General features: G+C 48.3%; 1 protein-coding gene across 5 annotated transcripts in view; it reads left to right on the plus strand.

Moving 5' to 3' along the window:
* The window catches only part of TBC1D1 (TBC1 domain family member 1), a 217,306-nt gene that overhangs the window by 190,563 nt on the left and 13,904 nt on the right, over positions 1–12,839 (plus strand). For 4 of the 5 annotated variants that reach the window (XM_068975380.1, XM_068975381.1, XM_068975383.1 and 1 more), the window contains 2 exons: positions 6,158–6,402; positions 7,352–7,511. In XM_068975380.1, coding sequence (XP_068831481.1) covers positions 6,158–6,402; positions 7,352–7,511 — 405 coding nt within the window. The remainder of the gene's footprint in view (positions 1–6,157; positions 6,403–7,351; positions 7,512–12,839) is intronic. The other variant, XM_068975382.1, reaches the window with a different exon arrangement.

Genomic DNA, 12,839 nt, shown 5'->3' on the forward strand with positions numbered 1-12,839 from the left:
CCAGATCTGTCTTACATGGGTTGGTGCAGACAAATGTACACCCAGAGCCCCAATTCCTAGTCTGGTCCTAAACAATGTTTGGGAGGTCCCTGAATCCCTAAGGAGAACAGGAGGGTGTTGCGGCAAAGGGGACAGTCCTTTGGAAACCAGAAAATAAAAATTTGTGTTGACAATCAGCACAGATTCACTTAACAGAGTTTTACTTATTTCAGTAAATTCCCCACTGAGCCTAGGAGGACACAGCCACCTCAGACTCATCCAGCCCCAAGGGGTTGATCAGGTCCCTTCCGCTATTACAGAGGGACCTACCTGCATGCTTCCCTTCTGTCGTCTACAGTCTCGTGAAGTCTGCCTAGAAAGACAAGTCACTAAAGCAAGAGCTGATCCGAGGGAGGAGACACCTTCCCCTTCCCAAGGCTCTCGTGCCAGCGAGTCACAGGCGGAGGCTCCATGGGCCTGTCTCTCCAAGGGCTTCCCGGCCAACACACCAGAAATGTTGTAGAATCCAGAGTCGCAAAACTCCCCAGAAGACACTCAGGACAGTGGAGTACAGTTTATTATGCCAGCGGGTCCAAGGGGAATCGGTTCCCAACAAGGACCCATCCGATGATTGCGGAGGACTCAGTTTTATACACCCCTGCTCTGCATGAGTGGTTACGTCAGTAATGTTTTACAACATGCAGGCACGGGAGAGTTAACAGTTACAACATGCAGTTTCAGGCGCTATCGTTAACCTAACTGAGACCACCTGACCTTTACTTCCAGTCTTTGTTTGCCGTCTGTGAGGAGGGGGTTTAATCCCTATTGCCCTCCTCCCGGTGGCCCCAACAGGGTCACAAAGAGATGGACACGACTGAGCAACTGAACAACAATTGAATGGTTGGGCAGTGTTTTGCAGTTTGTGAGCCATATTCACTAGCTTTGTTGAATTTCAGCTTTATACAACCCTGTATGAAGGTGTACACAATTTCCACTTCAGAGGTGATGTGCTTTGCCCAAGTTACAGGCTGCTACTTACTGGCAGAAAGTGCTAGAACCTTGGTCTTCTTAGTCTCTGTATCATGTCCCCTCCAGACACCGTATGGCTCCTCTCTGTCTTGGCTCTGCCTGCTGTGGACCAGCACAGCCATCCCCTCCTCTGGTTAGGTGGAGGAACATCGTTACAGTTGGCCCCACCAGCCAGGAGAAAACGGCAGCATGTGACACTGAGCAAGCCACGCTGGGCCTTAGTCCAGGGGCTGCCCTGCCCTCTAGGCCCGGCTCCAGCTGATGTATTTGTGCTGCCCTTAGGTAACCGCAACCTTCCTCTTCCCTGGCTCTCCATCCTGGATGGACAACCTCTGCTGCCGGCATCCTGCCCTCTGGCTGTGCCTCCCGTCTAGTTGTGGCCACATGTGGCCGTGGGGGACACAGAGTAGCAAGCTGGAGACCCCCCTCAGGCTCCACGTCATCTTCTGCCCTGTCAGCTGCTCCTGTCCCAGGCATGCCGCCGTCAGTGCTTCCCCCGGGAGGCTGTCCAGCCTTCCCCACAATCGGAGGCTTGGCCAGAGCAACACTGGACCAGGTCCAGAAATGGAGGGATACCACTGAGTCAGAGGGCAGTGCTCCCGATTAGAGCAGTTTCCCGATTAGAAACTGCTCCTGATCACCCCCACATTGATCACTTGTTGTTTTAGTCTCTGTTTTTCAGGATGTCAGTAAAGTGGTGGCTTGCTTTACATACCCTGCAGAGGTCTGATGAGTCTTTCCATGACCACAGATAGCATTTTTTGATGGACTTGCAGAGACTGTCTTAACAGTGCTCCCTAAGCAGGTTTGGGCATGTCTGTGCTTCAGTGAGAGGCAAAGCACATATTCAAAGATCTATTCGAGTCAAGAAGCCAGCATGGCAGCTGTCATTGATTTGTGCTTCCATTTAAAACATTTAAGAGATAAAACCTGCCTGGTATCTAGAAGAAGAGGAGCTATAATCCAGGTGTTACACGAGAGAATTTTCTCCTTGTTTTTAGAACCCTTCAAGGTGAGGAGACAAACCTCTGAGATGAAGGATCAGCTGAGAGTATTGAAGATGCCCTACCATAGAAGGACAGGGAAGGGCTTCCCTCCTCCCCTGCCTGGCCTTGCTGCCAGGAGCCCCATGCAGTGTGCTTTGAGAAGTACACGGGGCTGTTCATGACCAGCACAGGGATGCTGGTGGTGAGCACAACTTTCTGCTTCATCTTTGGGTTTAAGTCCCATGAGAAAAACTAAAAAACATTAATGGCAAAGGACAGGAAAGTACCTAGGATTTGTCCTGCAGCAATCTTTTTACATAACACACCTTCCTGTCCACTTGGGGACTTTGCCCTAGGGAGGTCAGTTAACAACTCAAGTCTTAATAAATTCTTGCAACAAGAGCTATACACATACACACAAAGCTACATGCGTTATTCCAAATGGTCTGCCACAGCCTCTGATAGCCAGAGCATATCATGATTTCATATTTATTTGACCATTCTAAATATCCTGTTTAAGTTCAAAATGATGTAACTAAATGTGGATGGTAAAGGAATAAAATGGGGTGACTTCACTTGCTCTCAGTGGTCTGACATCTCCCTACACCCTTCCAGCCAGTCAGGGGTGTGCTGGCAACAACCAGCTCCCCCAGACCCCTCAAAAGAAGCCCTGATGTCAACATTTATAGATTTCCTTGGTGTAAACATTCACTTTGGCTAATCTGAGCTACCAGTTTGCTATCATTGATCATGGAGTTGAGCAGAGATACGCACAGGCCTGTGGGAGCCAGTTCCAGCTCAGTCACTGGACTCAGACAACTGTTTCTAAAAGTAGTCTGCGTCCAGCTCAGTCACTGGACTCAGACAACTGTTTCTAAAAGTAGTCTGCGTACAGGAGAGCTCTGCCTTCTTAATCCCCTGCCCATCCATGCCGTTTGGTGGTGAGCCACAGATGTGTCTCAGGCTTATATGGTGCATCCCCTCACTCTAGGAGCCCTAATGAGTTCTAATGGGGAAGCAGACACTGAACAACTGATGAGTGAGTTTTTTTTTTTTAATTGTGAGGCATCATTCAAAGGGCGTTTTCCCTCCAGTCATAACTCACGCACTGTGAGAGGATCTCAGCATCACCATTCTCAGCCAGGAGGGAGCCTTGGTGCTCACGTGGTTATAAGGTTACTCTTCCTTCTGCACATGAGGAAACCGAGCTCCACAGTAAGATTGCTAGTCTGTCAGTACCCCTCCCTAGAGAGGCAGAAATCTCCAGGCTCTTTGTGAAAAAAAATACAAAGGAAAGAAACTTGTCTTGCACCCCAGTGCAGCCTGAGCAGCCTTGTGGGTGTCCTCTGAGTGAGCAAGCGGGATGTGGAGGACTGAACATGTTTTGTGTGCGCACTGCCCAGGACTCGCCTGCTGCAGATCAGCTACACATGGACGGTCTTCAGAAGATGAGTGTTTTTCCTTCCCAGTGTTAGCAGAGGACCTTCTCAATTAGGGCTGAAGGCTGCAGACCTCAGTGCTGGATTACGTAGCTGTGATTATCCACAAACATGTAACCTGGTCCATTTTTCCACCCGTGAGGCCTGCCCCCTCCCTTTGCCTAGAGTGTGGCCAGGAGTGTGTGAGCCATGGTATTTATCTAGAGCAGTTGTTCCCAAGCTGTGGATCTCAGGATTCCTTCACTCTTAAACACGACTGAGAAGCCCAAAGGGCCTTTTTGACATGGATCATGTCTATCAATATTTACCGTGTTAGGTAAATACAGGAAGGCATTGTCTTCCCAAATACAGGTTAGTGTAAAGCAGGAGCTGCATTCATGCCAGCTGGACAGCCGCTCCTCTCAGTCAGAAACTGGAGGCCTGACTCTCCCTGAGCCTGGGAGGGGCTCGGGGCCTGTCTTGCTGTCTCAGGGAATGACAGTTGAGAATCCCATGGAACATACAGGAGCCCTGTTCAGGCTGGTGCAGACAGCTTTCCTTCATCACAAACATCAGGGCCGGTCCCTAAGACTCTGCGACAGGGAAGATGTGGCTGGTTGGGCTAATAACTAAAGATCAGGAGGTGGGGGGGCCCCTTCTCTAATATGAGAAGGTGACTGATGAGCAAAAATGATAACACTGACAGGTCAAATTTAAAAATAATTAAATCTTTCCTGGTGGTCCTCCGCATCACACCACTCCTGTGTGTTCTGCCACCCTTTCCTGTTGGAGACCCAAAGAGAGCTGGGGATGGGTGCGGGCAGGACAGGGCAGAGAGGCACTGTGCTCCCACTCCTTGGAACTGGGTGGGAAGAGCTGTTCCCAGGTTAACCCTGCAGCAGAGCGTGAGGCCAGGAGGGTAGGCGAGGATGGGAGCGCGTGGAGCCCCACAGGGGCCCGCTGATGGCTTTCCCGCAGTGGGGTAATGTGTGCAGGGCGTGTTTGGGGAAGGTTTGCTGCGGGGAGAGGTAGAGCAGCAGGAAAGAGATGAACACAGGACAGGAAATCAGAAAAGGCTGTTGCTGTCCTCATAAATCATATTCTTCCCTGGGAAATCCCATGGAGCGTGATGGGCTACAGTCCATGGGGTTGCAGAGTCGGACACAACTGAGCAACTAACACTTTCACTTAAATTAAGTTCAGGTAACCCAATCTGAGTCAGACACGACTGAGCGACTTCCCTTTCACTTTTCACTTTCATGCATTGGAGAAGGAAATGGCAACCCACTCCAGTGTTCTTGCCTGGAGAATCCCAGGGACGGGAGCCTGGTAGGCTGCTGTCTGTGGGGTCGCACAAAGTCGAACACGACTGAAGCGACTTAGCAGCAGCAGCAAACCAATCTGGGTTGATGAAATGCTTTCTCACAGGGCTGGGGAAGAACACTGGAATGTATCTTCCTCCCTTTGCGGAGACCGAATAATCAAGGTGAACGTTTTCCTCGTGGCTTTGGTGCACTTCTGCCTTTGATGAGGCCATTAATTCTCACCTGGGTCCATGCGTGGCCTCAACTGAGCATCTCTTTCTTCAGGCCCTTTTCTGCTCCCTGGAAATACACTTCCCCATCAGTCACATTCCAGAATGGGACGGGGAGGTGGGATTTGACAGGCATCAACCTCACAGGCCTCCTGAACAAAAGAAATCTTTCCATTTTGTCTGAGTACCAGCTTTTTTGTGAAAATCAGGATGTTGAGAGCATTGTATTTTAACCTCTTTTTGAGAGGCGACTGTTTCGTATAAAAGAAAATGCCTGCTGCTCCCCAGTGTGTATCAGAGTACTGCCTATGGTTTAAAAGTACAGTAAGTCACCCATATACGAAGCTTCAAGTTATGAACTTTGAAAGATTTGGATGTGGATCTGGCTCAACCGAGGAACCAGAACCTGAACCATCAGTGTCAGCCGTGAGTGAAGCTGCAGCTTGCCCTGCATCTCCTGTTACTGACGGTCCTTTAGCTCTGCCATCTCCCACCTCCTCTCCCTCCTCCAGTCAGTAACTCCTCCTGCCTGTTCACTCAATGCCAGCCCTTGTATGCCAGCTCTTACACTGTACTTTTCAAGGTACTGCACTGTCAGATTTAAAATGTTTGTTTTTTTGTTCATTATTTCTGTGAAAATTTATACACCTATTATAGTACGGCACTGTACAGCCGATAGTGTTAGTTGGGGACCTAGACTAACTTTGTTGGACTTACAAACAAATTGAACTTATGTATGCTGTCTCCAAATGGAACTCATTTGTATGTAGGAGACTTACTGTGTAGAAATGTGTGAGTTGTGTGAAGCACTTGCAGGGAAGCAAGTAATCTGGGGAGAGCAGATCCGGGCGTGGTGGGGCAGGGCGATGGTGCTGGCATGGGGTGCAGCTGAGAACCACAGGTCTCTGGAGAGCAGATGCCTGTTGAGAGGATGCACAGTTTTCTTTCTTTTATAGATTGAAACCCAAATATCTGCCGGCCTGAAGGTGGTTCTCATTTCTTTCACCTGAAAGCATGATTAATTGCTGTTTTTTTAATTGCAAAGAACAAAAAGTTGTTCCAAGCACAACCAGCTGACTTTGTTTACAGAGCTAATATATGACATGATCCCACTTGTAAAGATCTGTTGCTTTAACTTGAAGCACATTGGATTTCTGGTTCAATAGACTTTCCTTTTTAAAAATTACAGCTAACGTGTTTTGTTTTTACAGGGCGAACCTTTCCAACACATCCGTACTACTCTGCTCAGCTAGGAGCAGGGCAGCTGTCACTTTACAACATCCTGAAGGCCTACTCGCTTCTAGACCAAGAAGTGGGCTATTGCCAAGGTCTCAGCTTTGTAGCAGGCATCCTGCTGCTTCATATGGGTGAAGAAGAGGCGTTTAACATGCTCAAGTTTCTGATGTTTGACATGGGACTGCGGAAACAATATCGGCCGGACATGATTATTTTACAGGTAGAAAGCCTTCCTTCTGCCTATGATAAAGTTAAATGCTAAAATAAACATGTTTATGATCCCTTTCCGAGTGTATCTAAGGAAATTTCCCACCATCAGTTACCACTGTAGCGTCTGTCACTGCTGAGAACTTACTCTGTGCTAGCTTTGCACCAGGTGGTTCACGCGCATTCACCTCCTCCACCCTCAGGAAGGCAGCGCTGACCCCAGTTTATAGACAGGAAAGCTGAGGCTCAGACAAGTTACATAGTAAATAATCTGAGCCGGTCACACAGTAGCAGGTGGCAGAGCTGGGATGTAAACCCAGGCCTGTCTGACTCCAGGCTTTTACCTTTTCTCTTTGAATCCACCTTCAGGTAGTCTGATTCCCACCTCCCAGTGTATTTGCTGGTTCCTCTGCCAGGGACCCCCTACCCCCATGCCTGAGCTCCTGCCACCCTGGGTCTAGCCCAGTTGGAAAAGTTATTTTCTCCATCTTGAGATCAACCCTTGTCATCTTACTTTAACTTGCCTGTGTTATAAACCTGAAGAAGTCACACTTGTCCTGCCTCTTGAGGGGTTGGAGGGGATTCAGCCGGAACTTACTAAGGGAACAGGTTCAGTAGCATCCTGCTACAGAATGCTTCCCTCCCGCTTTACTCTCTGCGAGAGGCTGGCTTTTTATCTCCAACTCCCCTAGCTTTGAGTTTCGCTAATAATGTGTATTTGTAAGAGAACTTACAGATCATTTTCCTGAGACAGATGTGGAATGTCTCTTAGCTGAGGAGCCCTGCCCTGAGTGCCGGCCAGCCCCAGCCTTGTGGCAGCAGCCCTGGCAAGCACTGGCTGGACACGAGAGAACTGAGGCCAGGGTCTAGGGAGCCACGTGCAGCCTCGTGGTCCTTCTCTTTCCCCTCTGAGTGGGGGTGGAGGCTGCTGCCTCCCTGAGACCCTGTGTGTGTTCCTGCAGATCCAGATGTACCAGCTCTCGAGGCTGCTCCACGACTACCACAGGGACCTCTACAACCACCTGGAGGAGCACGAGATCGGCCCCAGCCTCTACGCCGCGCCCTGGTTCCTCACCGTGTTTGCCTCACAGTTCCCCCTGGGCTTCGTCGCCAGAGTCTTTGGTGAGTGTGTGTGAGGCTGCTTGTAGAACCTGGGTTCTCAGGTTCGATGGGAACCGGGTGTGGTTTCTCCATGGTGATGGTTCTTATTTTCAGACCTGTATCTGCAGGAACAGGATGTTGTCATTTTCATTTAGTGAGGAGGTTGAGTTCTCTTGAGTTTCAGGACCTGCTTGATTTCTGATGATCAGGGCCGCCCCTCGATGCCTTCTTGTGGGAATAAGGTCCGATTTCCTCCTGCCAGACTCTCATTGGAGCAAATGTCCTGAAGGCTAGACCAGGGAGCCAGGCGCATGGTCCAGAGACATTTCTCCTGAGTTGTCTTCCTCCACCTCTCTGGCCCAGGGCTTGCTCAGTGACAGCGCCTCAAGACTTCCCAGCCGGGGACTTCTGGGCCACCCTTCTTTCTGGGTTTCCTCTGCATCTCCTCTTCCTCCGCCTCCTCTCTCCTCTTCTGTCCTTGGCTCTACTTTGCTTCCTCTGCTGCCCAGCTCTAGAAAGCTCCTCCGTATCACTGACTCACGGTCTGGTCTCACACGCCCCCACCTCAGCTTCCCGTTTGTCTGTCCTTGTGACCATAGGTGGGTCACATTTCAAACCATCTCCCCTTTTCTCAATTTACTTTTCAAGAAGATTGCCTCTGTCAAAGTTAAATAAGTGTTCACATGTAAAGTCTCAAAACTGCCTTGTCAATTATGCTTCGATTTAAAGAAATTAAAACTTAAAGATGTGAAAGTCTGCCTTGACGTGGCAGGGATAGCAGCTGAGTGAGGTGCTGTGAACAGTCAGCTCCAGTCCAGTGTGCTTCCCTGCTTCAGGATGAAGTGGTGACTCTGACAGTTCTTTTTATTTGTTTATTGTGGAGAAAGTGGTTATTAAAGAACTGATCATCATCACATACCGAGTGGTTTTTAGTACCATTTCTGTTGAGTCACTTGATAACTTAAACACCTGTGCTTTTTTTTTTTTAACTTTATGTATATATTTATTGGTTGTGCTGGGTCTCCGTTGCTGTGCAGGCTTTTCTCTGGTTGGGATGAGTAGGGTCTACTCTCTAGCTGTGGTACACAGGCTTCTCCTTGTGGTTTTTCTTGTGGAGCACAGGCTCTAGGGTGTGCGGGCTTTAGTAGCTGCAATTCCTGGGCTCTAGAGCATAAGCTCATCCTAATGACTTCCTAAATAAAGCTAAAGCCACAAAAGCAGGGTCGTCTTCTCCGTACTGTGCAGGCAGAGGTGGGTCTCGGGGTTTCTCATACATTATGCATGACAATGCCAGTGTCTGTGATTCGTGGATCCCGCCAACCCCATGTCCCGCTGGCTAAAGGGCTCAGAGCTCCTGAGATTATAGGCAGGACGTGGGGACTCAGGGCAGCGTTGTCTTGTGATGTCACTATTTCCTCTATTAATACTTAAAAATGAACCATTGTATTAGTAGGTTTCCTAGAAAAGACAGGTTTTTAAAAAACCGTTTCTGTATTTAGCATGGGTGACTTAGCTCCATGATAGCAGATAGCTTCATTTTAAATCCCAAAGCCTACCATTCAAACACAGTAGGCTTTTTTGGTCTGAGGCCCATTTCATTATAGGCATTTAGGCCTGGATAAACCTAAAAACATGTGAACTTTTGTTAACTACTCAGCATTTTATATCGGCGAAGGCAATGGCAGCCCACTCCAGTACTCTTGCCTGGAAAATCCCATGGACAGAGGAGCCTGGTGGGCCGCAGTCCATGGGGTCTCGAAGAGTCAGACATGACTGAGCGACTTCACTTTCACTTTTCACTTTCATGCATTGGAGGAGGAAATGGCAACCCACTCCAGTGTTTTTGCCTGGAGAATCCCAGGGACGGAGAGGAGCCTGGTGGGCTGCCATCTTTGGGGTCGCACAGAGTCAGACATGACTGAAGCTATTTAGCAGCAGCATTTTATATGTAAGTAAAGGAATCTATCTCAGTTTGCAGTCAACATAGCCCATATATAGGTTAATAGTTGTGACTCAGGCTGGTAAAGAATCTGCCTGCAGTGGGGCAGTGGGGGAAACCTGGGTTCAGTCCCTGAGTTGGGAAGATCCCCTGGAGAAGGGCATGGCAACCCACTCCAGTATTCTTGCCTGGAGAATCCCATGGACAGAGGAGCCTGGTGGCTACAGTCCATGGGGTTGCAAAGAGTTGAACACGACTGAGTAGCCAGCACTTCCAGTTTACTTTGTATCTCTAATTAAGTATACACCACTTGGAGGGACAGCTGCCAGTGATGCCTGTGCTCGACCTTCACGTCGAGCTGTGATGAGCCTGGGCGTCAGTCCTTCTGTCTGGATGTCACATAATGTGAAATCGCCCCCTCCTGTATTTTTCCTCTTTGGGTGCAGAGGGGCCCTCCTGGGAGAGATGCTTGTTCTTTTCATCTTCTAACATCTACCTTGGGGGGAAAAGTCTGAAAAATAGGACCATTCTTGCTCCTGCTGGAGGTGGCAGCTGTGCTATTATTAGGCTCCAGAAGTTTTCTGTAGGGCATTCTGCCAAGTTAGATGAGAGAGGAGGTGGAATATAAAAACTGAAAGTTTGGCAAAAACACAAAAGCCGCCTGTAATGTAGGGAAGGATTCCGAGAGGCTTCAGGACTAAAAGAGATTGGAAAACAAGGTTGTTTGGATGGCCTGGAAAAACAGCTCTTCCGGGTAACATGATGCCGTGGTGAAGAAGTGAGTGTTCACAGAATCTGTGCGGTTGTTCTGCAGCCAGGCTGTTGTCCTCGTTCATCTCCCTCCTGCCCGATCCTGGTAGGCTGTGGGGGGTCACCGTGGGAGGACTGCAGCCTCCCAGAGAAAGTGCAGGAGAGGGATTGCCCTAGACGAAGACGAAGGTGGCTGCAAAAGAGATACAGGGCAAGTTCACCTAATTGGCCATGTGCCTGGAGTCAATCATTTCCCCCCACAGGAAAATTGAACTTCTCTTTTGTGGGGAGTTTCAAATAGAGTGCCCATACAGGTTAACATGATACAGGGCTGCTGAAGTGTCTTCAAAGCAAAGTAGTTATTTGCAGTGTTCTCAGCAAGCAGTTTGCAACGTGGTGGAGTCAGCTGAATTTTAGGTTCCCTCTCCTGCCAGCTAAACCCCTTTGCCTGTTTTGTTGGTGGCTCAAAAAAGGAGAGTTGGCCATGAGGTGGTGAGCGGGGCGCCTGCCACGCTGCTGGAAGCCTTCACAGCTCACTTCCTCATGCAGGGATGTTCAAATGCAGAAAATCAACTCACTTTTCCAAGGAGATTATTGTGTTGTTGTTGTTTTTTAAATTCCAGTCTGTAAGTGTATAAAGGATTGGGAGATGGGCAGAAATGACAATAGCTGGATTGGGGCAGTGGGTATATAGGTAACATTTTCTGTACTATTAATTAAAAGCTCCTTAATTTTTGAACTTTCTGGAGGGAGAATAAGGTACTCCCACCTTACCTGCTCTTCCAGGCTCCTGTGTGCTTTCACCCCTGTCTGCATTTCCACCTGCTTTGCCTTCTGCTGAGCATATTACTCCCTGATTCCTTATCTGGGGAGTTTCTATGGGTTCTTCAAGGTCTGGGGCACACTCTCTCCCCTGCTTCTGTCCTCCTTCACTTGATGGAATTTATAGCTGCCTTGTCTCTTCCATTCACCTGCAGCTCCCCCCACCCTAAAAAAAGAAAATTTTTTGCCTCTAATTAGATTTATGTCCCTGTCTTTTAAAAGTCTATTTCTTCTTACATTATTATTCCAGTTGTTAGGTCACTTTCCCAAACTTAGTCACCCAACAGTGAATTACTAGTTCTATACTTGAGCCCCAGGGCATTGGAGTCTCTTTTATGAATGGCTTCACCTCTGGGAAAGGGAGAGGGAGGGTGGGCTAACTGAGGGGCCGCTTGCCTCCCCTCTGCATAGTCGATGTGGGAATTGTTAGCATTTGCCAGCCATTCTAAGGGAAAAAATGGCAAGAACTAGAAAATAACCCTGATAAAGTCCTTTGAATTCTTCAGAGTGAAAAAAATATTTTATTTCATTCAGTTCAGTTCAGTTGCTCAGTTGTGTCTGACTCTTTGCAACCCCATGGACTGCAGCACGCCAGGCCTCCCTGTCCATCACCAGCTCCCGGAGCTTACTCAGACTCATGTCCATTGCATCGGTGATGCCATCCAACCATCTCATCCTGTGTCGTCCCCTTCTCCTCCCGCCTTCAATCTTTCCTAGCATCAGCGTCTTTTCCAAGGAGTCAGTTCTTCACATCAGGTGGCCAAAGTATGGAGCTTCAGCTTCAGCATCAGTCCTTCCAATGACTATTCAGGACTGATTTCCTTTAGGATGGACTGGTTGGATCTCCTTGCAGTCAGTCCAAGGGACTCTCAAATGTCTTCTCCAACACCATAGTTCAAAAGCATCAGTCCTTCAGTGCTCAGCCTTCCTTATGGTCCAGCTCTCACATCCATACATGACTACTGGAAAAACCATAGCTTTGACTAGATGGATCTTTGTTGATAAAGTAATGTCTCTGATTTTTAATATGCTGTCTAGGTTAGTCATAGCTTTTCTTCCAAAGAGCAAGCATCTTTTAATTTTGCGGCTGCAACCACAATCTGCAGTGATTTTCAGTTCAGTTGCTCAGTCGTGTCCAACTCTTTGCAACCCCATGAACTGCAGCACACCAGGCCTCCCTGTCCATCACCAACTCCTGGAGTCCACCCAAACCCTTGTCCATTGAGTCAGTGATGCCATCCAACCATCTCATCCTCTGTTGTCCCCTTTTCCTCCTGCCCTCAATCTTTCCCAGCATCAAGGTCTTTTCCAATGAGTCAACTCTTCACATCAGGTGGCCAAAGTATTAGAGTTTCAGCTTCAACATCAGTCCTTCCAGTGAACAGCCAGGACTGATCTAATTTAGGATGAACTAGTTGGATCTCCTTGCAGTCCAAGGGACTCTCAAGAGTCTTCTCCAACACCACAGTTCAAAAGCATCAATTCTTCAGCCCTCAGCTTTCTTTATAGTCCAACTCTCACATCCATACATGACCACTGGAAAAACTATAGCCTTGACTAGATGGACCTTTGTTGGCAAAGTAATGTCTCTGCTTTTTAATATACTGTCTAGGTTGGTCATAACTTTTCTTCCAAGGAGTAAGCATCTTTAATTCATGGCTGCAGTCACCATCTGCAGTAATTTTGGAGCCCCCGAAAATAAAGTCAGCCACTGTTTCCACTGTACCCCATCTATTTCCCATGAAGTGATGGGACCAGATGCCATGATCTTCGTTTTCTGAATGTTGAGCTTTAAGCCAACTTTTTCACTCTCCTCTTTCACTTTCATCAAGAGGCTC

Source organism: Capricornis sumatraensis, chromosome 7 (genome assembly GCF_032405125.1).
Source record: "Capricornis sumatraensis isolate serow.1 chromosome 7, serow.2, whole genome shotgun sequence".
NCBI lineage: Eukaryota > Metazoa > Chordata > Mammalia > Artiodactyla > Bovidae > Capricornis > Capricornis sumatraensis.